General features: G+C 43.3%; 1 protein-coding gene across 3 annotated transcripts in view; it reads right to left on the bottom strand.

The window, feature by feature from the left end:
• LOC136144034 (ATP-binding cassette sub-family C member 4) overlaps positions 1 to 27994 on the bottom strand; it is a 190755-nt gene that overhangs the window by 129805 nt on the left and 32956 nt on the right. For 2 of the 3 annotated variants that reach the window (XM_065901615.1, XM_065901616.1), the window contains exons 2-4: positions 24096 to 24206; positions 23465 to 23585; positions 13904 to 14128 (exon numbers count right to left, since the gene is read on the bottom strand). In XM_065901615.1, the coding sequence (XP_065757687.1) occupies positions 13904 to 14128; positions 23465 to 23585; positions 24096 to 24206 (457 nt within the window). The remainder of the gene's footprint in view (positions 1 to 13903; positions 14129 to 23464; positions 23586 to 24095; positions 24207 to 27994) is intronic. The other variant, XM_065901617.1, reaches the window with a different exon arrangement.

Here is a 27994-nt window from a genome sequence, read left to right on the forward strand (position 1 = left end):
CTTGACTTGGGGAAGACCAAGAACCCTGGTTGGGATCAGGGTGAGCTAGGGCAACAAAAAGGAGGAAAACCACAGAAAGGGTAGAAAACTCCACAATGGAGAGAAAGGAGATCCAAGAATATGCATAAATATACATTTAGGGCTCAGCAAGAAAAGGCAATCTAAATGAGAATACAAATCAACCGTGCACCCAAAAGGAGGAAGGGGAGACTTCTATCAACATTTTTCTTTAATGAATCATGTTTCCCTACATCTAAAAAATAATAATCTATCTTCTCAAATGGAATGCTCAGTGCTAAGAATTTATACATGAGGCCATATGCTGTCTTTTACAGCAACTAAACTGAGAACCATTTTTCCAATTATTTTATTGCTAGTATGCCTCCTTTCAGATCAAAAGAATACAAGGGGAAAATAATATACCCACTCTAAACTCACTGAAGGTAAATAATTTCACTGAGAATTTGTCAAAATTATAATATTTTTTAAGGGTATTTCCTTTTTCCTAATGTTTTCTACGTAGCAAAGTGTTGAATTTGATTGAGGAGGACAAGCAATAAACCTAAAGTAACCAATGGTGCTCACTTTTATAATGTCACAGAACTAGTTGCATTACCCTTCCCCCTTAGATGTCACTTTGGAAGCTTTCAGAAAATGAAAGCTGTGCAGCAGAAAAGAATAACAAAATGACCAAAGTAGGAGATGCTCCCTAAATAATATTTACAATATACAGTTTTACAACCAAACATACAGACAGCAGCGATGCCTTAATTTTTCTTACTGATGCATATGAAGGAATTAGGAGAAAAATGCACAGAGCCAAGAACACAAGCTCCTCCCAGAAAACCATCGTTACACACTTTACCCAGTTCCATGTCCCTAAATCCCACATTCTCCCACTCACTGGATTGGAGCATATAAAATACCAGATGGTACCCAGAGCTGAAAATTCCCAGAGGTCACAAGCGAAGAAAACGGCCTGGTTGGTTCAGCTAATGAGTCCCAGAGGGAGGAGGAAGCAGGGGATGAAGACTTCAAAACAGAACCAAGGCAGAGCTGATTGCTCTGAAAGGCATTCAGAGAGGATGCAGTTCTCTCTGAAATGCCTTCCTTTTCCTCCATAACTAACTCAAAGTCATCACCCCAGCTGAGGGCCTGGGTGAACAGTAAATTGTTTCCAATGAATACTAAGTACATGTATGACCTCTATCTTTTCAAAAAAAAGCTAACCTAGCTTTGAGGACAAAGTGATAAGCCAGCCACCCAAGGACAACTCCTATACGATTCCCTGTATGTGAGGTTCCTTGAACAGACAAATACACTCAGAAAGTAAATTGGAAAGCTGCCACTCACGAGGCAGAGACCTGATGATGCATGGTGGCGATGCCTGCACAACAATGGAAATGGACTTAACACCACTGACTCAACTGTAGACTCGAAAACGGCAAGCCTAGTCAATTTTATGTTTTGACTGTTTGCACATAGTTAGAAACAATTTAAAAAACACTGACCTTTGAAGACCAAAATGAAAATAACCACCAATCAAAACATTGTGAAACAGTGAAATGTTTTAAAGAATGAAGGAGACATGAAAACACAGGTAGACAAAAAAATTAGAACGTTTAAAAATAGGAATGAGTCATGATTGCAGCACAAACCCCAGGGAAAGGAGGAAGAATATACATGCTGTTCGTTCCCTTTCCAGGGAGACACCGCATCTTCACCAGCCCAACCTGGTCTGCTGTTTCCTTTACCATTCTCCAGTACAGAGTTCCCTAAACTTTCTTCATGGTTAAGAATCCCTGGGGCACAGATTAAACAATACAGATTTCTAGGTGTCTTCCTTAAAAAATGCTAAGGAAGGGACTTCCCTGGTCCAGTGGCTAAGACTCCATGCTTCCAATGCAATGGGATGGGTTCAATTCCTGGTCAGGGAACTAAGATCCCATATGCCACAACTAACAGCTGATGCAGGCGGGGGAAGAAGGAGTAGGTAGGCTATATGGAAAGAGTAGCATGGAAACTTACATTACCATATGTAAAAAGGTAGCCAATGGGAATTTGCTTTGTGACTCAGGGAATTCAAACCTAGAGGGGTGGGATAGGGAGGGAGGTGAGAGGGATGTTCAAGTGGGAGGTGCATTGCTAAGCCTCTTCAGTTGTGTCTGACTGTAGCCTGCCAGTCTCCTTCTTCCATGAAATCTTCCAGGCAAGGATACTGGAGTGGGTTGCCATTTCCTTCTCCAGGGGATCTTCCCGACCCAGGGATGGAACCTGGGTCTCCTGCACTGCAGGCAGACTCTTTACCATCTGAACCACCAGGGAAGCCTGAGATTTAGAAACTCCCCTCTAAAACAGAGATATTCTAGACTTGTCCTGGAAAACATGAATAGCTCAGTTGGTAAAGAATCCACCTGCAATGCAGGAGACCCTGGTTCAATTCCTGGGTCAGGAAGATCCGCTGGAGAAGGGATAGTCTACCCACTCCAGTATCTTTGCCTTGGGGTTCCCTTGTGGCTCAGCTGGTAAAGAATCCGCCTGTAACGCGGGAGACCTGGATTTGATCCCTGGGTTGGGAAGATCCCCTGGAGAACGGAAAGGCTACCCACTCCAGTATTCTGGCCTGGAGAATTCCATGGACTATACAGTCCATGGGATCACAAAGAGTCAGATGTGACTGAGCGACTTTTGACTTTCACTTTCTTTCACTTTCAAAGCCTAAGAGGGATTCCCTGAGGGTTCAGATGGTGCAGAATCTGCCTACAATTAAGGAGACCTGGGTTTGATCCCTGGGTACGGAAGATCTCTGTCTGGAATAGGAAATGGCAACCCACTTCAGTATTCTTGTCTGGAGAATCCCATGGACAGAGGAGCCTGGCCAGCTACAGTCCATGGGGTTGCAAACAGTCAGACACAGCTGAGTACACACAGCATAGCACATACCCAAAACTTAGGAATTTAGTTACATTAACTTTTGATGGAAGGGGATAGGAATTGTGTTGTTGTTGAGGAATTTTTGAAAGAAAGCAGGTATTACCAATTAGCCTTCCAGACTGGTTACCTAGTAAAAACCTATTACTTCCCCATTACGCACAGCCCACCTCCAGGGGAACACATATTGTCACTATGGGACTGGCACAGCTCAGATGGAACAGTGCGCTACCAAACTCAGCCTCCCAAACAACTGCAACAAACAAATTCCCATCTGAAGGTAACTTTGGCATATGCAGCCAAAAAAAAACATGGATCAAAAAGACATTCCATGTAAGGCCATGAACACAGACATCTTTCTAGCGAAGACAAAGACTAGCGAACACACTGAATGCAGCAGACCATGAATGTAGCTAGTGAGGAGGGCAGTCAATACAGTGACGAAACAATACAATATATATAAGACGGTAACTATATTAATATGTGTGACTGGATAAAGACTGAAAAAGAATCTACAAAAATGATGCTTGCCATTATAGAATGGGGGTGTTTGGGGTATTTCCTCCCAAATTTTGGAATAACGGTAAGCAAACCAGCGATTCTTACGAAACAGCCCAAGTTTCAAGGCAGACTGCCTTTGTAGAGTCCCAAAAGACTTCCTAACCAACACTTTTCCCCACTTCTATAATAAACCCCTGAGGGCTGAATCCTTTCTTTTCTCCAACTCTCATGAATATTATAATGCATTAAAAGGCCCACAACTAATTCATTTTGCTATTTTGTCTAACATGTACTGTACTACATCAGTTCACATATGAGATGAAAGAAGACATTATTCTTTTCTTTCAATGACCCACCACTCTCACTAAACGCTTCACTAAATGGGCAAAATAGTAAGAATGAAATGAAGGAATCAACAGCCAGATGTGATATCCTTTCCAATCATATTTCCAGCTGACTCACAACTTCACATGTACCCACACACAATAGCCTTCAGATGCATTTTCCTAAATCACTAATCTGATCATTTACTATCTTAATCAAAATTTCCAAGGGTTCCCCTTAAAAAAGCTCAGTAACTCCAACAGCCTTAAGCTCATGATCAAGACCCTGGTCCCCAAATTCCTTTCTAGATATATGTTGAAGCCTCATGCTATGCCAACTGTGCTTCTAAAACTTCCTGAATAAATCATTTCGGCTTCCTACTGCAACACTGCTCCATGCATGGACTGTTCCCCTACAGGCACACATCCTGACACAGAATCACAGACAGGCACACACCACTCCACCCATCGGAGGGTTGCCCTCCTAAACCAGTAAGTCTGTGCACTGTGTACCACTTAACACCCATATTTCTATTTCGTCTAATAATAGGTATTCTAGCCTTCTGGGACTGAGTGCCAGTAATGAAGATGACAGGGATGTGTGAACACTAGCTAAATGCCAGGGACTAAGTTAAATGTTTTACGCAGATTGGCTCATTTAATCCTCTCTACAACCATAAGAGTTGGGTACTTTACTATTACAAATGAGGAAATGTAGGCTTAGAGCAGTTAGCCTAAGAATAATGTCTACAAAGAGGAAAACTGTGATTCAGACAAAAGCACTCAAACTAGAGTCTTGTTGTGTGTATGACCTTCTACCCTCCTAAACGGAACACATGACCCTCTAACAGGTGTTCGGCAAAACCAGTGCTCACAAAAACCCCATCAAGCATATATTCTCTCCTTCAGCATTTAAACTCAGGACACAGGCTCTGAGAAGTGGGTTCACTCACTCACAGTTCAGCAGACAGCAAAATCAAGACTGGATCTCAGGTCTGACTGCACTCAGAGTCTACACTCCTAGTCTCTCTCCTATCTGACCTGCCAGTGTCGTCTACCAAATACCTGTGCACCCGATTCAATGAACCTGATCACTCAGGGCACAGGAGATTCCCAGCCTAGAATCTGAGCCACGGGAGAACTACAGAATGGCCACCATCCTTCAGGTTTATACCTGGAATTTCAGAAGTGCATCTCCACTGAGAAACGTTAAACATCTAATCCACATGGTACTGCAACATATTAGAAGATCTTGGCTATAAGATACAAGAAAGAAATTAAGCTAAAAATGCATTTGAGGCCTATCACTATCACCTGGTACCTTTTAAAACTCCCCCATGCAAAAAAAAAAGAAAAAACAAAAAACAAAACACTACTAGCACAGTGGTTAAGATTCCATGATTAACTAAGATCCCACAGTTCATGTGGCGAGAAATAAATAAAATCCACCCCCCAAGCCTTTAAAATGGATTTCTGCAGAGAGGGCTCGGGTATCAGTGTTGTTTTTAAATTTTCATGAATCTATAGTGCAGCAGTTTCGGAACCAAGTCGGATCTAAGTCTTCCCTTCCGGTTTGCACTGCACCCCACATAGCAGGTAGTTACCAGTTGGTAGTATGCAATTGACACCCTTTATTCTCAAGTAACAGAAACATATCCCTTGAACAAAGTAGTTTAAACCAAACAGCTTCTCCTTCCTTAACCTGCTTTGCTCAATCTCTTGCCCACAGAAAAGTAAACCTTGACCCAGAGGCTCCTTGATGAGATTAACTCTTCACAAAATGCAATTTTATATCAGAAATAAAGGGGGGAAAATGTTTTTAAAACTGCTAAACAATTTCAAATTTATATCAGAAATTCAAATTTACATCAGAAATAAAGGGGGGAAAATGTTTTTAAAACTGCTAAACAGTGCAAGAAACATTACTAGCACATTCTAATTCTTTCTGGAAGTTAGAAAATACCATTAGAAGGGAAAGTCCAAACAAGGTATCAGATGCTGTAAGAGAGTCATTCTATTTTCACAAATACCACACCGTCTTGAACAATACTCAAGATCCTGGTCTCTTGGAAATATAACTGCAAACTCATAAACAAAATATTAGATTGACCATAAGAAATCGCTGTTTCATAACCCAAATCAGTTGAATATCTGTCATTCCATGTGTAAAATAAACATTAGTCATTCAGTTGTGTCCGACTCTTTGTGATCCCGTGGACTGTAGGCCGCCAGGCTCCTCCGTTCATGGAATTCTCCAGGCAAGAATACTGGAGTGGGTTGTCATGCCCTTCTCCAGGGGATCTTCCCAACCCAGGGGTCAAACCCAGGTCCTTCCACATTACAGGCAGATTCTTCACTGTCTGAGCCACCAGGGAAGCCCCAAATCTGGACCAAATTTAAAGCCATACAGTGTCTGTACTGAAACAGAATTAGTTTTAAATAAAAGACAAAAGTTCTGGGAACTATGAACATGATATCACGTGGCTGATTCAGCAACAAAGCTTTCTATCATGTTCTTCTCACAATCCAAGGAGGAGAGATGAAAACAGGAAGAGAGGATGAAGAGGGAGGTGCTGCAGGGGGTGAACCCTTCCCTTCTCATACTTAGCACACTCGGTACACAGATTGTTTTTAAAGTCAGGCTCCATTTATCCAGAGGAGCTGGCAAGTTTGACTCCCAACACCCTGGAAGGGCTCCTACTTCCAGTTCAGGCTCCAGGAGAAAGGATGCCTGCTGTCCTGATCACTGATCTTAAAACATAACTGAACTGAACTGAACTGAGTCTGCAAAAGAGATGGGAAGGAAGGGGTCTCAAGAGACAGGATTAAAGGAAAGAGAAAGAGTCCTTCACTCAGACAGATGATGGTTACCTGAAACCATGAAATAGAAATGGTGTGGATAGACGGAGCATATAAGTCCCCCCAAATTACAAACTTCTGAAACAAGAACTACATTGCTTAGATGAAAACTGAAAAACAGATCTAAGGTAAGTAAGAATATTTAAGCAGGATGCTAATGTATAGAAGCAACCTCCCTGAATTGAATGAATATCATCAGTAGTCATACTCTATGGTCACTAAGAGGGTGAATTAGGGCTTCACTGGTGGATCAGCAGTCAATAATCCACCTGCCAACGCAAGACATGGGTCAGGAAGATCCCCTGGAGAAAGAAATGGCAACCCACTGCAGTATTCTTGCCTGGGAAATCACACGGACAGAGGAGGCTGGCAGGCTACAGTCCACGAGGTCAGACAGGACCCACAGGGTCAGAGTCGGACAGGACTTAGCGACTAAACAACAAGACGAACCTAAGTGAACACTAATTGTTTCTAAGGGAACTACAGGGTTAGGGTTCTGCCAGCCTTTGGTAAAAACATCTTCATCAACTACTCAACACTTAGAGGACCTTCTTTTATGTATGTTTCTACCTAACTGTATTTAATTGCCATTGGTAATTCACAAACACGGGCCTCGTACAAACACAGCCAGCAGCACTAGAAGACTACCTGAACCAAGCTCACCTACGCACATATTTCCCTGTAAGACACATCACATCTTCTGCTTAGGAACACCAGACAACACTTCAGCACTCTTAGGCTGCAAACTCCCCCCGAAAAGAACAAAAATATGAAAAGCAAGGCAGCAAGTAGACCACGAAAGAGCCATGTGTTCCACAGTAGGAAAGCAGAAATCCGTTCCACCCCACTGGGAACATGCATGTCAGATGACAAGAAACTTAAGGGGCTGTTAAGCTTAAGGGACTGGGCAGAAGACCAGCAAAGTATCCCAATTGTTTTCTTTTGTTTTGGTTTTCCCATTTAATTTTATTAGTTGGAGGCTAATTACTTTACAACATTGTAGTGGTTTTTGCCATACATTGACATGGATTTACATGTGTTCCCCATCCCGATCCCCCCTCCCGCCTCCCTCCCCATCCCATCCCTCTGGGTCTTCCCAGTGCACCAGCCCTGAGCATTTGTCTCATGCATCCAACTTGGGCTGGTGAATCTGTTTCACCTTTGATAGTATACTTGTTTCAATGCTATTCTCTCAGAACATCCCACCCTCGCCTTCTCCCACAGAGTCCAGAAGTCTGTTCTATACATCTGTGTCTCTTTTTCTGTTTTGCATATAGGGTTATCGTTACCATCTTTTAAAATTCCACATATATGCGTTAGTATACTGTATTGGTCTTTATCTTTCTGGCTTACTTCACTCTGTATAATGGGCTCCAGTTTCATCCATCTCATTAGAACTGATTCAAATGAATTTTTTAATGGCTGAGTAATATTCCGTCATGTATATGTACCATAATTTCCTTATCCATTTCTCTGCTGATGGGCATCTAGGTTGCTTCCATGCCCTGGCTGTTATAAACAGTGCTGCAATGAACACTGGGGTGCACGTGCCTCTTTCAGATCTGGTTTCCTCAGTGTGTATGCCCAGGAGTGGGACTGCTGGGTCATATGGCCAGTTTTTTAAGGAATCTCCACACTGTTCTCCATAGTGGTTGTACTAGTTTGTATTCCCACCAACAGTGTAAGAGGGTTCCCTTTTCTCCACACCCTCTCCAGCATTTATTGCTTGTAGACTTTTGGATAGCAGCCATTCTGACTGGCGTGTAATGGTACCTCATTGAGGTTTTGATTTGCCTTTTCATGTGTTTGTTAGCCATCTGTATGTCTTCTTTTTAGAATTATAAGTAAATTTTAGAATGATTTTTAGAATTACAAATACATTTTAGTAAGTAGGCAAATTCCCAGATACAGAATCTATGAACATTCAGGAATGCTGTTGTTTTTCAAACACTAAGTCAAGTATCCCCATGGACTGTACCCAAAGAACTGTAGCCTGCCAGGCTTCTCTGTCCATGGGATTTCCCAGGCAAGAACACTAGAGTGGGCTGTCATTTCTTCTTCAGGGCATCTTCCCGACCCAGGGAACGAGCCCGTGTCTCCTGCCCTGGCAGGTGGGTTCTTTACCATGGAGCCACCAGGGAAGCCCTATAGATCTACAGTAAAAGATAAAGGGAAATTGGGATGTTTGCAGGGAATCAAGTCATCTTAGAAGCTGAAACAACAAATGAGGAATCTCTCCTGCAAACCACCCTTTGGGTAACAAACACTGAAGAGAATTAGGATGAGTTATCAGCCACATTAAGAAATCTGGCAAACTGATCAGATTCTGCAGGTAAATCTGCCCTGGGTAACAGGCAGCAGAGAACACTCAATGACATCCCTGACTATCTGCTCTGGCTTTACCTGGCATTGGGAGCAAACTAACCCATAATCAGGACTCACCATGGGAAAACATGCTTCTTAAAATCTCTGTGCCATATGACAAGACCATCCCGATTAGTGACACTGTCATGCTGCCTGCCTCAGGTCTGAACATCCATAGCATTCAGACATGAAGACAAGGACAGGACTGGCAAATGGGAGATACATTCTCACTACTGACTTGGGCTGGAGATTGACAACTATCTTCAATGCAGGCTCAGCTTGCTTTAAGTTTTCATCTTTCCCCATCCCAGGTCCACCTCCCATGCTCTAAGCTGGGGGAGTTATTACCCTTTGAGATTTGAAGCTGGGGGAGTATCCTTCTTCTATCTATGCCCCAACCATAAACAGACAGGAATTAAGACACTGATCTCACCGTAAGGGTGATAGGTAACTCATGCTGGGAGCATCACCAGGGACTCCTGATGATTTTCTAAAAGGAGACAGTATACGGTTTAAACCCTGTTCATTTAGCCTATATACTGAGCACATCATGAGAAACACTGGGCTGGATGAGTTACAAGCTGGAATCAAGATAGGAGGGAGAAACATCAACAACCTCAGACATGCAGATGATACCACTCTAATGACAGAAAGTGAAGAGGAAGTAAAGAGCCTCTTCATGAGGGTGAAGGAGGAGAGGGAAAGAGCCAGCTTAAGACTAAACACTAAACTAAGACCATGGCATCCGGGCCCATTACTTCATGGCAAATAGAAGGGGAAAAGGTCAAAGTAGTGACATATTTCCTCTTCTTGGGTTCTAAAATCACAATGGATGGTGACTGCAGCCATGAAATCAGAAGACAATTACTTCTTAGAAGGAAAGTGATGACAAACCTAGACAGTGTGTTGAAAAGCAGAGACATTACTCTGCTGACAAAGGTCTGTATAGTCAAGGCTATGGGTTTTTTTTTTTTTTTTTTTTTAATTTTTTTCTTTTAAATTTTTTTGGGTTTTGTCATACATTGACATGAATCAGCCATGGAGTTACATGTATTCCCATCCCGATCCCCCTCCCACCAAGGCTATGGTTTTCCCAGTAATCATGTATGGATGTGAGAGTTGAACCATAAAGAAAGCTGAGCATCAAAGAATTGATGCCTTCGAACTGTGGTGCTGGAGAAAACTCCTGAAAGTCCCTTGTACATCTAGGAGATCAAACCAGTCAGTCCTAAGGGAAATCAACCCTGAATATTCACTGGAAGGACTGATGCTGAAGCTGAAACTCCAATACTTTGGCCACCTGATGCAAAGAACTGATTCCTTGCAAAAGTCTCTGATGCTGGAAAAGATTGAGGGCAGAAGGAGAAGAGGGTGTGAGGGGATGAGATGGCATCACTGATGCAATGGATATGAACTTGGGCAAACTTCAGGAGATAGTGAGGGTCAGGGAGGCCTGGTGTGCTGCAGTCCACGGGGTCGCAAAGAGTTATTTAGACACGACTAGGCGACTGAACAACAACAAGGTTTAAAACACTATTCCTTTGACGGATCTGTGTTCTTAACGCCAGTTAGTTGACTTCACAAAAAACACAGCCCATGTTGCATAATCCTGATTTTTGTTAAGAAGTTTGAAAAAAAATGCCTTGGAGACCTGAGGAATCTGAATAGACACCATGAGCCGCTTCAACAGACCACCAGTTGGAGTCACTAATCCAAATGAAATGTCATATTCATAAAAACTTTTCATTTAGTCCTCAAACAAAGATCAATGATCAAGTGTGAATGCAAAATAATGTCATCACAATAGAGTCTGGAAGTTCCTTAAAATACTAAAGATAAAATTAGCATATAGTATAGCTATTCAACTTCCTGGAGATCACTCAGAACTGAAAACAGACTTGAACAAATACTGGTACACCCATGTTCACAGCAGCATTATTCACAACAGCCAAAATGTAGGAACAACCAAAATGCCCAATAACAGATGAAAGGATGCACAGTATGTTGTATAGACCTGTAATGGAATCTTATTCAGCCTTTAAAAGGAATTGAATTCTGAAACCTGAATCATCTAGAGTCATCAAATTCAGAGAAGTAGAATGGTGGTGAGGGGCTGGGGAGTCAGTGTTTAATGGGTACAGAGTTTCAGTCTGGGATGATGAAAAAGTTCTGAAGATGAATAGCACTGATGGCTGAACAACAACGTGAACGGACCTAAAGTCACTAAATGGTGCACTTAAAAAGGGTTAAAATTCGGGCTTCCCTGGTGGTGCAGTAGCTAAAACTATGTGCTTCCAATGCAGGGGGCCGGGGTTCGAGCCCTGGTTAGAAAACTATTAGATCCCACATGCTGCAACTAAGATCTGGTGTAGTCAAATAAATATATTAATTTTTAAAAAAGAAGTTAAAATGGTAATCTTGATGTTGTGTATATTTTACTGCAATTTTTTTTTAAAAAGCAATGACCAAAAGTAATTTTACCAAAGCAGTCAAAAGGTAAATAAATAAGTCACCCGTATATGTGATATATCCCAAAGTTACAACTGTGACTTAGCAGCCATTTATAACACCCAAGCTGATTTCTTTCCAGGACCAGAGATCAGGAGGTGGGGCCTGAGCATGAACCACAGTCCTTCCAAGGGGCCTTTCAGCAGCACCAGCTTTGGCCCTAAGGAATCAGTCTGCCGGTAACCTGCAAAGACATGTTGAATTTCTCCACCCCAGAGGGATCCTAGATGCAAGCTGTGCAGGAAGAAACAATTCTTTCTCACGTTTCTGGAATTTCTGGTTATGTCTGTGGTTTACCCCAACAATACCCGACTTCGTAAAGGGACAATTCTCTTAGCCTAATCAAGCCAGCAAATTAATGGCTTTGGGAGATGTTTACATTCATCTAAGCAAATGTGCCAGGGCCAGATTGGATTTCCCAAAGGCAATGTTCCAAAGTGTTAGTGCGAAGAGGAAGAAAAACAGGTGGACCCTGGCTCACCTGTGCAGCCAAGAGAGAGCTTTATTTCACTGAACCATCAGACCTAACAAAAGATTTTTACAATGCAGGTCTGGTGAAATATCCTATTTATTTACAGGAGCTAAGCATGATCTGGAATCACAACCATCTAGCTAAATTTTGGGAATCAGAGTGTCTATCTCCTAAATAGTAGATGGTATCATAGAATACCATGATGAATGACAAGGAAGACCCTTGACCAGAGTGTAGGGACACCACGGCCATTTCCACATCACCCAGGAGGAAACTGGCTCAGATGCTGCAGCCAAACACAGACAGTGAGATGCCAGGCCCCCGGGGATGACACAGCCCTGAGATTAACAAGACTCCGCTCAAGGGAAAATGAGGAGACAAGTCACAATTTGCCAACAAATGTACCCCCAGGAAGCAGAAGTCTAAATAAGTAGCAACTAGATGAAAGAAGTGATAATTTCAATTTAAACTGTTTGGCTTTAGACTTCAATGACACTTTTAATTGCTTTGTAATAAAAATTGCATATATTTAAGGTGTACAACGTGATGCTCTGATACAGACAATGGCAAATAATTACTAAAGCCACTTAACACACTGACGATATTGTTGTCCTTTCTGTGTGTGTCTGCTATGTCAGTAAATTTTAAAGTATATAATACAGTCAAATGAAAATTCTTAAAGAAGTAAACAGGGGAGAGATATCCAGGATCAAGTTTATAAAGGGCACTTCAGCTCCTGACACTGGCAGGAGCTGTAAATCCACCTGAAATCCTCACTCCCTTTACACTAGTTAAGGCCAGGGTAACCTATGGAATAATCTTACGGGTATTTCTCAGCACAAAAGCACTAAAAACATCAAACCAGGTCATACTAAAACTGCTATAATGCTAACTAAAGAAAAAAAGGAAATCTATTATGAAAAAAACTAAATGAATGGCAACCAACAAATTCTAAAATTACTAAAAACAATGAAAAATTTCAAGTTTTATCCAAACATCTATTTTCTTTACTACTGTTATGAACAAGCACAACTATATAACACAATGAGTGAGTCTATATGTGGCATGGATTCCATTTACATTTTTTAAGCAAACATAATTATAATGAATAATAGATGTGATGTTTGAAAAAAAATAAGATGCTGTAGCCAGCATCTTATTCCCTTTCTCAAATACATTCTTTTCTCCTAGATTTAATTTTATAGATTCAATTACAGAAGCTTTCTAGTAAATACAACTTTGTGTAAATAAAGGTTTTCATGAACAACAACAAAATTTCCATTAATACCACTATGCTCTTTCGGCATGAAAACATTAAAAATCAACTTCATATCTCTGATGCTTATAAACTTTATAAATTTACTGAATATTATGCAAGAGCCTGTGAATAAAAGTTATCAAAAGCTGTCCTGACCTGATCTCAATACAAATCTCTTATGTTTTTGTAACATTTGCTTAAATAACAAAATTGGCTGGATGCAAAGAGCAAACTTGGTGTGAAAGTCAAAATGAAGTCGCTCAGTCATGTCCGACTCTTTGCGACACCAGGGACTATAGCCTACCAGGCTCCTCAGGGGACAGTCCATGGAGTTTTTCAGGCAAGCGTACTGGAGTGGGTTGCCATTTCTTTCTCCAGGGGATCTTCCCAACCCAGGGATCAAACCTGGGTCTCCCGGACTACAGGCAGACGCTTTACCATCTGAGCTACAGGGATGCCCGTTGCACGGTGTAAACGAGTATAATCATTAAAAGAAAATGTTTTTCTTGGGTACAATGTGTCTTACTTTTTTTTACTGAAGTATACTTGATGTGCAATATTATATGTGACACGTGTACAATAGAGAGTCACGATTTTTACTAGTTATAAAATTTGTAATTGACAGAGAACTTTCCCAAAATGTTTCTGGTACTTCATGAGAGGTACATGGTACCGAGTGACACTTACCTTGCGGTAGATCATGTGGCACATGGCTACTCTCAGCCTCATCCCCGCACACTGGACGTGGTAGAAGTACAAGTGGTGCAGAATGGCCAAGACAAGCGTGCAGGCACTCAGCACCCCGGCATAGCCATGGGCTTCGTACAAAGCAGCAGAATCAGAGGGATCGTAGTTTTCAAAATAACCAATAATTTTCCCCAAAATTATGGGCTGAACTACTCTGGTACTTTCCTAAAAACAAATTTTAAAAAAACCTTCATTAGATATACAAGCCAAACCAGGTTTCCTTTTAGGCTTTGGTTTGTTGTTTTTTTGTTTGTTTGTTTTTCGGTCAGTTGACAGAGTAAAGACTTTATTCAGCCCTCAAACCTTCAATCATAAAATCTAGTTGTGAGATTGAAGCTAATTGGATTCGTGGGTGCTAAGTCGCTTCAGTCATGTCCAACTCTTTGTGACCCCATGTACTGTAGCCTGCCAGTCTCCTCTGCGCATGGGATTCTCCGGGCTATGGGTTGCTATGCCCTTTCCCAGGGTATTTTCCCTACCCAGGGATTGAACCCGGGTCTCTCAGGTCTCCTGCACTGGCAGGCAGCTTCTTCACCACTAGCACCACCTGGGAAGCCCCAAACCCGTTTTCTTAACACACGCTTTACTTTTATTATTACTTGTTAAAAAGGCATCTTGACAAAATGCAACATTCCTAGTTAATCTAAAGAAAAACTCCACAGATCCACTATCTTCTATAAGACAAGCAGACAACAGTTTTAACCTAAGCAAAAATGTGATAAAGACAACAAAATCTTGGTTACTAACACTGTGGTTAGGACATTGTGGATGCTCAATAAATATTACAACCAGTGCTTTAGAACACATTTGGCAAAATACCAAGTGAGTCTTGGCTTCAGATGAGCATAAGAAAGGTAAGAAATTTGTTTCCATATGAACAAGCCCTTTTGGCAGCCTGCTTCTGGTCCCCTGTATTCTCAGTGTCCCAGCCTAACAGAAATTCAAGGTCATTCACGTACGGGAGGACCACTCTTGCCATCTCTGTCAGTGTTAAGAGCCTTTATGGAGGGGAAAGCTAAAGAAGACGGCACAGGAGTAAGACACGGAGATCGTCAGCCTCCCCACAGATACATCAAAAACTCATCAAGAGGGACTACCCTGGTGGTTCAGTGGCTAAGACCCCGTGTTCCCAATGCAGGGGGCTCAGGCTTGATCCCTGGTCAAAGAAAAAGATCCCACATATAACAGCTAAGCGTTTGAACAACTAAAGATCCTATATATCACAACTGAGACCTGCTGCAGAAGCCAAATACATAAATATTTTTTAAAAAAACACACAAAAGCCTTTATGAACTGAGACATTGGCACAAACAGATCTCCTCTTTCCAAACCTGAACTCTACACATACAGGGATCAAGAGAATGGAGCCCAGCTTCTGCTAGAGTTTCTCAAAGAGAGCAGGCTTAGGAGGTTCCCAGGAACCCATCCCCAGGGTACACTGTATCACTGTCTCTCCACCCCAGGAGCTGGGATATTCCTTGGAGCCAAAAATTAAATACAGCAGAAGCCAAGCTAAAAAAATGATGTCATCCATGGTTCTTCATCTGCCAAACACTACAGGTACTGGTTTAAAATACATATTAACCAATCATCTTTTCCCCAAGGCAAAAATTACAATTCTAAACCAATGAGTTGGGAAGCATTGGGACTTATATCTTAAGTATGGCATAGGGAAAACAATTTTTCCTTCCCAAAATAAACATCAAAAAAACTGCAACACTTGCCCACTCTACCAAATGGACACTCCACCCCACAACCTACTTCTGCCCCCTTGTCACCCCTTGAAGGTCCTATTCTTTCTCACCAAGGAAAACCAAACACTCAACAAATCCCAGTCACCAAAAGTAAACACCTCGGCCCTTGACATCATTTCCTCCAGAATTCTCAAAGGACAAAAATGCCAAAAGTTCAGAAGTCTTTCTAGAATTCGGATTTTCCTTTTAAGCAATCCCTCCTTAATAATACAGACAGGGTAAATCATTGACGGGTTTGCTTTTGATAGCTCTGTCTGTCCAAAGCTGAAGAACCCATGTGCAAGAGGAAGAGACGAAGAATCAAAAACTTCAATCAGCAAACAAAACAAACACATATTTTCTGCTCAGTCAACCAATGCCTGATCAGATTATTCACAGAAAGCTGTCTCCATCCTTCAAATGAATGCAACACTGAAGCCCAACACTTGTGTCTTGCTCTGCACACACAAACTCACACATTCACTGACTGCCTTGCCTTCCACAAGGTCATGGACGGTTTCATCTAATAGGGAAAAGAAGGTTAACGCTGTTTAGCTGAACATGAGTGAGATGATCAGATAAGATTAAGATTGCCCAAGAACACAAAGGTTTGTTGTTAAATTTCCAGCAAGCCCCATGATTCATCCCAAGGGGCATGAAGAGCTTATTTAAAAAGCCCCTCACATCGTATATTGCAAAACACACTGTTTATAGAGTTCACTGAGATAGAAGTCTGAAGGCTTACACAGAGAAACAAGAAAATCAAACTGTACACAAGGGCAGTCCCAGCCTAGGTATGGCCCAGAGCAGTCCAGAGCTGCAGCCTACAACCCTGGGGCTCTCCACCAGAAGCCCAGTGCTAACAGCCGCCATCCCAAACTTTCCTAAAACTTATGATTATATCTGGAATCACTGTTGTCTGGGACTCAGCTCTCCACGTGAGCCTAACATTGAAAATCCACCAAAGAGAATACAAACAGAAGTAACAAACTCAGCAAAAATGAGTTTTTTTAAAATAACGATCACTACTGCTTTAGCATCTTGATTTTTTTCACTGAGGCCAACCTGAATACCCCAGTTGATCAAATAGTCTGATTAAGGAGTTTATCTGGTCCACGACCCAAAGTGTCCACTCTTCTGTCTGTTTTTGACCCTAACCCTCAACTGAGTGAAAATAAAACAACTGAGAAACATTCAGTATCAAAGTTGAAAGTAGCCACAAGAAAACTTTCTAGATAAACAGGAACAAGGTCAAAATTACTCCTATGATCCCTTCATATTTGACACCCAAACTACAACTCCACAAACTAACTGAGAAGATAGTTTTTATTCCTTCACAAGAATTCTTCACAACCACAAAGCCAAAAAGGATTTTTACAAGATCACAATATAATACCACAGTGTCCCATGGTTCGAGGTTCAAGTCTCTGAAGCAGACATTTCTTGGTGGAGTCCTTGGTATTCAGCCTCCGGAGAACACCTCCCATGTGACCCTATCTCTTGTTTTTAGGGGAACTTCTTACACAGTTTGAGGCTAGAAATTCCCCAGTGGGTACAGTTCTTCATCTGTGATTCCACATGTGCTGCTTTAAACATTTCTTGCCCAACTCTATTTTCTTTGATTCATGAGAGAAAAAGGAAAAAACAGGAACTAGAAAACCATCTAACACAGAAGGAAATAAGCAGGTGAGCTTACGGGAAAATGAACAGGCAGTTAATCTTTAGAAACTGGAGAAGAGACATTATAACACATTATAAATTAACTATACTTCAATAAAAAAAAACTTTTAAAAATGTAAAAAAAAAAAAAAGAAACTGGAGAAGAGACAACAATGTTAAGACTTGAGAAAGATCCAGAGTTAAGAGGTAAAGCAGTGAACTTGGGGAAATTAAACCATCAGTATTTCAGCCTATCTGTCTTCACTCTTCTGTTACACAGTGGACTTCATGCTGAGTGCATCACTCAGGAGGAGCTGAGAGCACTGAGGGGTGTAGCCCAGTCCCCAGAAACTTGTTTGAGTAAGTGAAAGTCGCTCAGTCGTGTCCCCCTCTTTACGACCCCATGGACTATATATACAGTCCATGGAATTCTCCAGGCCAGAATACTGGAGTGGGATATCCGTTCCCTTCTCCAGGGGATCTTTCCAACCCAGGGATCAAACCCAAGTCTCCCTCATTGCAGAGAGATTCTTTACCAGCTGAGCCACAAGGGAAGACTGGAGTGGGTAGCCAATCCATTCTCCAGCAGATCTTCCCAACCCGGGAATCGAACCAGGGTCTCCTGCATTGCAGGCTGATCCTTTACCAACTGAGCTATCAAGGGAAGCCTCCCAAAACTCACAACAAATTAGGGATGCAGACTGAAGTCCTCACTCCCTGGAAGATTCTGGATGCAGAAACTAACTCCATGTAAGCATCTGCTATCCTCCTGTCCTACACTGTCAGGGCATCTGAGCCTAGGGGGACGACAGACTGGCTGTGAATGATTTACAAGGACCACAAAGGGTTTCAATCAGAATTCCATGAGATCTATCATACTTCCAAGAAAAACTCATATAAACCCAAGTCCTGACATTTCAGCTAAAGGGTGGGGCACTGGAGAGGGGGTTCATGAGAGGTTAATAGGCAACCAAGAGTAAACAAAGCAAGAAAGACAGAGTTGGATTCATTATGCAAATCCATTCTCCACTGACAAAATGCTTTTGTGTCTCAGGGCCAACATAGTCCTTCAGGTACAGAGCAGAAGAAGCCCTTACAAATGGAGACTTCCTTCCTGTGTCTACTTCTCAAAAAAAGTCAGCTCAAAATACTCTTTACTCCAAAAAGGCAGATACCAGGGTAATGCATTCAGCTACCTTGTTCTATTCTTCTATTTTTGAAATGCTCCTTAAAATCTGCAGGGAAAAAGAAAACTCCACAGTGCAGGAAGCAGCAGAAAGAGTATAATGCTGTTGTCAGAAAGTCTTGGCTCTGTGACCTGGTGCCTCAATCAGTGAAGAATCCGCCTGCCATGCAGGAGACCTGGGTTCAATCCCCTGCGGAAGGAAATGGCAACCCCTCCAGTCTTGCCTGGGAAATCCCATGGATAGAGGAGCCTTAGTGGGCTACAGTCCATGCAGTTGCAAGCATACAACATGACTTAGCAACTAAACCTGTGACTCTTCAGTGGAGGCTATGGAAGGAGAGGAAATCTCAGGACAGAACAAAGAGAACCCTGGTCTAGGAATCAAAACACTGTGCTTCAGAAACCAGGTCAGCCACCTGCGAATCACATGACCCCAGGCCCCTCTTGTGCCCTCCTGCACCTCCAGGTCCTCATCGATGGAAATCCCTGCCTTGCCTCCCTCGGAGGAATCCTGGGACAACTAAATGAGCTACAACAGCTCAGAGTGCTCTGAAACCATCATCAAAACAAATGTAAACTACGATCACTTTACTATACAGAACTTCCAGGAAGAGACCTACTGTATTCTTAACGGCAGAGGATGGTTTCACAATGAGTTGACAACTGCTCACAGGTGATCATAGCAGAACAAGAACTCTTGAGAAAAAGTCATTCATAAAAGCTAACTCTTATGGACAGTAATGAAAACTATCAGTTCTAGCCAGATTTTTGAAATCTGATCCATTATAAATGCAGTCTTGTAAAAATGAGTTACCTACTTCCTGACTTCAAAAAGAAAACAGATTGAGGGGATGCGTGGAATAGGTGATGGAGATTAAAAGGTACAATCTTACAGGTGTATAATAAAAAAGGCAAGAGAATGTAATGTACAGCATAGGAAATGTAGTCAATAATATTAGAATAGCTCTGTATGGTGATAGAGTGTAACTAGACTTAATAGGGTGAGCATTCTGTAATGTACAGAAATGTTTAATCACTATATTATATACATGAAATTAACATAATATTGTAAGTCTACCATACTGAAATTGAAAAAAATTTTATTTAATAAAAATTAACGTATGTTTTTGAAAACAAAAATGATTGAAAAGCATTCCCCTCATTTAGACCTCAAGGTCATCACTGTGGATATTACTAACACCTAATGACTAGGGCTATGCTTCCCTGATAGCTCAGTTGGTAAAGAATCCACATGCGATGCAGGAGACCCTGGTTCAATTCCTGGGTCGGGAAGGTCAGCTGGAGAAGGGATAGGCTACCCACTCCAGTATTAATGGGTTTCCCTTGTGGCTAAGTTGGTAAAGAATCCACCTGCAATGGCAGGAAACCTGGGTTTGATCCCTGGGTTGGGAAGATCCCCTGGAGAATGGAAAGGCTGCCCACTCCAGTATTCTGGCCTGGAGAATTCCATGGACTGTGCTCACAGCAGGGCGCACACAGCAGGTCTGCTCTGCAGGTTCCTGTCTTGCTTTGCTCAATTCTCCCTCCTCCTCTCCCTTGCTGTGTGGCGCTCAGGAGTTACTCCAGGCCCACAGTTTCTTTGCTACCAGCAGCCTCCTGAGTGGAGCAGAAGTGAGGGACACATGGAAGGAGGGTTGGGAAATAAATGCAAAGACCACTCAGCTCTTGGGGAACCAGCCCTGAATTGAGGCATACAGCCCACTTTGGGGCACAGAGGATTCTGTTTACTTCCTGCCCACTGGCTGAGCTCCGAAATGAAAATTTACACAAATATGTGTGTGTTCCTACAGCTTCCACCTAAAACAGAGACAACCAGCAAAAATGGCCTTGAACAAAGACCAAGTGTCAGGACGAGGCCAGGCCATTTCTAAGGTTCCCAGAAAGAGAACATAAACCCTGGTCACACCTCCCCTCTCAGGGGAAGGGACTGGGTGAACCCACTCTGGCTCTCTGAGGTCACCCCACTGACACATCAGTAAGTGGATGTGAGAGAAGCCCTGATGACCTGGGGAGATGGTCTCTGTGACTCAGGCCCAGGCAGAGGCTTCAGGCTCCTCCTCTCCACCCTGAGGAACCTGGGCAGGTGGAGACCTGTCCTCCCCACCCATGGTCCCCATGAAGGTGCACACAGGGGCCAGGCTTGCTAGGAACTCGCTGGCTGTTCTGTTCTAATTAGCATCGCCCTGCAAGAGCTCCTCGAACCCTTAAAGTCATTCCTAATACTAACAGGAGAGAGGTTTTCATGGTTTTGAAATCCTAACCCTAAATACCTTGCCCTGGACTGACATCACCCTGCCTCTTCCCACTGGTGCTGCTGCCAGTAGTTCAAGGGAAGGCCCTGCCTGTGTTGTGGGTGGTCAGAGCACACTGCGTGGGAATCGTGGATGATCCACGCAGCATTCTGTGTACCAGATGAACCAAAAGAGGGCTGCAGGTCACACAGAATACATGTTTGCATTTTAGAGAATCATGGGCTGAGTTTAGATCTTCCAGTAGCTAACACAGATCAGCAAGCAGCATAGGTAGAAGATCAAAAAATGGAAAGCTGCTTCATAAAATCAATTATTTAACTAACGTTCATTGCACTTTTCTCAGTAGCTTTAATCACTGAAAACCCAAAAGAGTACCTGAAAGTGAGTTCTAAAATCAGATCCTTACTAGCTTCGTCATAAGAAATGATTTCTCACTTCTCCAAAACAGCAGTGTGTCAAAAGGAAAGTCAAGGAAAAGAGGAGTGTTTGTGCTAGATTTCAAACTTCTTTTGACTGCCAACAACAACAAAAAATTCAAGGTTTACTTCTCCTTGAGCTTTAATGACCGTGAAGTCCCTGAATTCCAATGCATCAGAACTAAGAGTTCTACCAGTTCTACCAGTGCCCTAAGGACACAAATGGAGAGTGAGCACTGTATGCCAGTCACCTAGGAATATAGGAAGAGTCACCTAGGGAATACAGGCCACTGTCTAGTTTTATGCTTTAAACCACCAAGGTCGCAACACAGCCAGATCAAGAAACCTCCCTCCTGGGAGAAAGCCCAGTTTCACCTGATTAATCTGCTACCCTCCCAGGGACTGTCTAGTTCCCACCCTAAGACCTCAGGCCTGGGACACACCCTGCATGTGGGAAAGTATATTCAGACACCAGGAGACAACAGGAGAACTGCTCCACACTCCGGTAACTGACCAGGGGTTCTCATTCTCACTGAATAGATACATTCCCAGATTCATGGGGATGTCAGCTTTCAGCAAGTAACTTGGCACATGTTCTAAAAAAAATAACATAGAAGATTCCACCTCTGTGCAGATTATCAATGTCCCAACATAGCCACTATCCATGACCCAGGCCTTTCCCCTGGGTCCATCTCAAGGAGCCAGTCTGGAATGGTTTCATAACAGCATGGATGGATGTTTAGAACTTAAGTCATCAGAACAGTCACAAGCTCATTCACTTGTAGCAAAGGCCAACCCACCTTTGTCATCAAGAACTAAACCTCCCAGGACCACCCAGTCACCTGGGAGCTGACAGATTCCCTGTCTCTACAGTTGTGCGGGGTGGGCTTCACCTACCCAGCTGCCCACTGCCCGCAGTGCAACACAGCCTTTAAACAAGAGCCACGCCACCCACCTGCCACCTGGCTCACCCACCTCACCCCAACACAATCGACTGAGGACAACTCATCACCTTCTCCACCCAAAACACCCCTTTCACAGCAACTGCATCTTCCATCCCTCCTACTCTCACACACTCAGCCCGCCCGTGTCCCTGAGGCAGCGCTAAGGGACCACGGAGAGCATGAGCCACCCCGGGGGGTCTGCAGCAGGCTCAGCCAGAACAGGGGGGCTGACAGCACTGCGTCCCCAGGTGGACTGTCCCCTGCAGGGTTCTTGGGGATCTTCAGGGTCATGGAGGTCACTGATCTCATGGCTTTCTACTCTGGTTTGCCTGCACTTCCCCTCCTCTACCCTCTGCCAATGCCAGGCTACCAGGATCCCCCTTCAACCAGCAGACCAGCTCCACAGTCAGGGACAGAAACCAGCAGGGAGGGTGCACAGAATTTAGGGTGAAGCTCGAGCTCCTCCTCACAGGAGGGCTCTGACCTGGGTGACCTGGCCCATGGGGATGGGGCAGCCCAGGGAAGCGTGTGCTTTTGGGAGCTCTGGCAGCTCCCGCCCAGATGCAGGGCCCCAAGTTCTGTTTCACAGGAAGGAGAGAGATAACAATCCCTTCTTAGGAAACCATTTATCAGATGTGACCTGGGAAAGTTAATAATCATTTGCTGAGTGCCTATAAAATGTATTCTAGGCTCAAGGCTTCCCAAGTGGCTCAGTGGTAAAGAATCTGCCTGTAATGCAGGAGATGTGGGTTCAACCCCTGGATCAGGAAGATCGCCTGGAGAAGGAAATGGCAACTCACTCTAGTATTCTTGCCTGGAAAATTCCATGGACAGAGGAGCCTGGCAGACAACTAGGCCAAGGTTTCCCAAAGAGTCAGACATGACTAAGCAACTGAGCACACATGTATCCTGGGCTCGGATCCAAGTTTACTTCCTCAAAATCACAGGGCACATACTCCTTGAGGTGCAGGATCTTCTTTTGATCAAGGACCACTCTTAGCATTCATACTGAACATCAAGAACACTAACATGGCATAAAATTCTTCTTTTCAGTGTCATCCTTCCATAACACTATGTTTTAATCAGTTAAAAGGAAAAGAGTACTCCCTGGAGGTCCAGTACTTTAAGCATCTGTCTATTATAAAGATACAGCAAGATACCCTGAGCTACATCACAGACAAGTTTTCATAGACACATTTTATCCTCTGACCTCTCTCCCCGCAGGTCTCATCCATCTCCGTACTGAACCACATACACTGAAAACAATGCACTGTATGTAAAAGCTTTTACCTCAATTAATGTAAAAATTCCCAAAACTACATAGGATTTCCAGTAACACTTGATGATTGCTTTTGTTAAAGAAGGCTTCCGTGCATCTTTCTCAGCTCTCAAAACCTCTTGATCCCAGTACCTGCAATGAGAAACGAAACACAATAACGAACAGGTGTCCACTGAAGGGAAAACGGGGGAGGGGCAGAGTGGAAGATGAGCTTTACCACAGGGCACTCTGTGGCTGCCCCACAGATGTTGGCAAATTGCTCACAGGGCTCCTGAAAGATGGGCGGTACAGACTGAAGCACCAGAAAAACAGACCTTGAGGGGAGAGCCCCAGTCTTGGGAAACAAGTTCCTGCCAAGCTTTGCTGGATTCTCAGCACCATGAGAAGCTCAAGAGGGCAGACTCCCTCCTCCAGGGGACAGAGATCAGCCTGCAGGGCCATGACTGCAGGCTCCCTCCACATCCACAAAAGCACAGGGATCAGCCCTCCAAAGTGGGCTAAAGCCCAGGGCCAGCCTGAGAGGGTGAGCATGCAGTGTCAGGAGAAGGGGCTCAGAAGGACCCAGAGGAAGGCAAAGCACCCCACCCCCCACCTTCAGCCTCACGTGGAAATTCTCTCTCCCTCCCTTCTCCCTGGGCTCACCCTTGCAGCTCTTCTCCGAGGTGCTGGGAGCGATCTTCCGGAAGCACCGAGTACATGTCATCTTCCTCTAATCTCCGTTTGTGACCGATTTTAAACAAGGGATTTAGCCACCTGTTAAAAATTAAGAGAAACGGAGAATGACATATATCCAAACTACACATCTTTGTCTAATCAGAATCCCACTCTGCCAGGCTTTGTTGTTTGTTTGTTTTTAAAAAGAGGTCTACAGAACCCACCTGCAATGCAGAAGACCCAGATTTGATCCCTGGGTCGGGAAGATAACCTGGAGAAGGAAATCCTGAAAGAATACCCACTCCAGTATTCTTGCCTGGAGAACTGTATGGACAGAGGAGTCTGATGGACTACAGACTGTGGCGGGGGAGGGTCACAAAAAGTTGGACACAACTGAGAGACTAACACTTTCACTTTTAAATATTTAGAAATTGAAATATATAGAAATATGGGGGAAAACACAGACACATATACATATAGTCCCTAACTCTACATGGTGAGAGACCCTGGAAGCAAGAACACATTGGTACCAAATATCATTCAAGCCCCCAGATCTTGGTGTTTTTGTTTTTTTAACATACATTATTACAATTTGTTCTTTTCTGATAAGAATTTCTAAGGACAACTCTCAGCAACTTTCAAATATGTGGCACATTATTAGCAACAATAGTCACCATGCTGGACATCTCCATGACTTATTCAACCTTAAGTTTGTGCCTCTTGGTCCCCTTCACCCAGACTTTTGCTTTTTAATATTCTTTCTAAGAGGAACCAGGGTTCCCTGAAGCAATGGCTGATTCCAATGTTGCCGCAATATGTACTGTCAGTCGCTCAGTTGTGTCTGAATCTTTGTGACCCCATAGACTTTAGTCCACCGGGCTCCTCTGTCCATGGGATTCTCCAGGGAAGAATACTGGATGGAGTGGGTTGCCATTCCCTTCTCCAGGAGATCTTCCCAACCCAGGGATCAAACCTGAGTCTCTTGCATTGGCAGGCAGATTCTTTACCACTGAGCCACCAGGGAAGTACTAAAATATTAGCTGACAATATGTATTAGCAGCTGACAATTAGCTTTTTTTTATCATAATGCAAGCACCTGACATTATGCTTTGGAGACACCCACTTTGGAGACTTCAACTGCAATAAACAGAGGTCACTATACAGCTAGATAAGGAGCCGGGCCACCCCACTCCTGAAGTTCCCTTTATCAGAAAGCTCTGATTGACCTGCTAACAGACCACCTTATTTCTGATAACAGACTGCTTATTTCTCCCTTTCTGTACTTTAATTCTCACTCATGTCTTTAATTCTCAACAGATAGTGACTGGAAACCCCAAGTACCCAGCCCTTGACTCCAACAAGGCAGAAGCACAGGTCCAGGTTCGCTCATGATCCATCTCGCTCTCTCCCTAGGACCTTGCTGTGTGGCCCCAGGCATACCCTCCAGGACATGTGCATAATAAACTTTGTCAAAACTCTATGGCTGATTCACATCAATGTATGACAAAACCCACTGAAAAATAAAAAAAAATAATAATAAAAAAAAAAAAACAAAGTTCCCTGATGGTCATAATCAGGAACACAAGGGCCAGTCCAGCCACAGCATGGGCTCCGATGGGGAAAATGTCTTGGGGGCTGCTGTAATGAGAAAGGGCCCAGGTGAGCAGAGCCCCAGGCATTCCCAGCAACAGCATCACGATTGATAGGCTGAGACCAAAGGCAAGTATAAGATAAGCTTGGGACAACTTGCCTCATAAGATAAACAGCTCAAGGAATCATAAGAATGTGTCAAAAGGACAAAGAAGCCAGCCTAAGGTACTCTGCTAGCCAAATCTGGGATACTGGGATGTTAAATAAGTGTCAATGAATGATAACCCATTATATAATGAAAAAATCCATGACTCTTAACTGCTTCATAAATAGGAGAAGGGAAAGTCTGCATTCTAGAACAGAAACAAACATAGAGGGAACAATATAAGTCAGAAAATGATCAGAAATAGTCAGAAAATGATCAATGGAAGTTAAAACTAGTGTGAAAGTTTAATGTGAATTATGATATTTACATACTCTCAAATTATCCCTCTACAAATTATTGATGGAAAAAACAGTAACTGTACAAAAGACTAAAAAACCTTATTCAAACCAATTATCTGTCATTTAAATGACGATTAATATGCAAAGGCAGCCCAAAGATGAATATCATCTACTGATTTTGCCAGGGTAAGGAAATTTCCAAAGCCAGATGATAATCACTCATGAAAGCAGAGACCACATTTCTCCTATTTATTGCGTTATTCCTAGCATAATACAGGTAAAGAGATGCTCAAGAATTCTTTGTTGAGTAAATGAAATGTCTTTGAATTATCAAAGAAGCCATAAGAGAGACTGAGCTTCAGATTTTGCTCACCCTGGCCTCCTGGCATCTCTAAAGAACCCCAGTCCATGATTGCAGTCTCAGCAGTGGTCCTGAAGACCCCAGGTCTCAACTATGGCCTCACTCCACTTCATCCCCTCCAGTTCAGCATCTCCATAACCCTTAATATCTCTAGGTCTCAATTTCCTTCCAAAACAAAAGTACAGATCTTTGAGCATCACCACTACACAGTTTGAAACATGCTTGGCCCTTTATCATACAGTCATTCCCCACACGGAGAAGGTGATGGCATCCCACTCCAGTACTCCTTGTCTGGAAAATCCCATGGATGGAGGAGCCTGGTAGGCTGCAGTCCATGGGGTCGCGAAGACTGAGTGACTTCACTTTCACTTTTCACTTTCATGCCTTGGAGAAGGAAATGGCAGTTCACTCCAGTGTTCTTGCCTGGAGAATCCCTGGGACGGGGGAGCCTGGTGGGCTGCCGTCTATGGGCACAGAGTCGGACACAACTGAAGCGACTTAGCAGCAGCAGCTGCAGCAGCCCTCCCTACAGAAAATGCTCAGGGAATTAGCATTGGGACATAACCCTGAAAGGTCCTCTTTAAAACTCTGCTTGCCTGGGGTAAGTGTCTCAACATCACTAATTGTCAGGGAAATGCAAATGACAACTACAATGAGATGAGACCTCGCATACATTAGGATGGCTATTAGAAGGAAAGGAGGGAAAGGGGAGAGGAGAGTGGAAGAAATAATAAGTGTTGGGAAGGATGTGGAGAAACTGGAACCCTTGCACACTGCTGGTGGGAGTGTAAAATAGTGTGGTCACAAAGGACAAATACTGCAGGACTCCACAGTTCTGGAAACTGACTGTACAACAATGTCAATGTATTTCACACTACTGAACCGTATGCTTTAAAAATGGTCAAGGTGGCAAAATTTTATGTTGCATGCATTTATCAGTTTTTTTTAATGTAATGATACTGGTTGCAGGAGCTTCAACTAGCCACAGAACTTCTCGACACTGGCCTGCAGCAAATGCAGATAACACCTGGAGATAACAACACTCACCTGAGCTGCTGAGGGATCAACTGAAATGGTCAGTGATGCTCTGAACACAACCAAGTCCGATCAAAGAACAGCGATCACCACGGCAACGCTCGAGTAATTCCCATGTAAGCTCCAGCAAAACACAGATGACGGTGCTCAACTAGGCAGATTTCTTTCCCCTCCGTTCTTGATTTAAGGACCCTCACCAAGCCCTTCACAGCCCCCAATCTCAGAAAGCCAAGTCGAGCCCTCTGGGTACCATCAAGGGATGAAGGTTTTCACTTCCATCACATGACATGCTGACTGACAGGATGCTAAAGTATGTGTCCCCACCTGAACAAAAGAGCTAGACAGGAACACCTGAGTCAATTCGCACCCTGACTCCAATTTGTTCACTGACAGCGTTTGCTCAACAATTCCGTCACTGCCAAGTAAGCCCTCCCTCCAAGCCAGTTCCTCCAAGAGT

The sequence above is a fragment of the Muntiacus reevesi genome, chromosome 11 (genome assembly GCF_963930625.1).
Source record: "Muntiacus reevesi chromosome 11, mMunRee1.1, whole genome shotgun sequence".
In the NCBI taxonomy this organism is placed as follows: domain Eukaryota; kingdom Metazoa; phylum Chordata; class Mammalia; order Artiodactyla; family Cervidae; genus Muntiacus; species Muntiacus reevesi.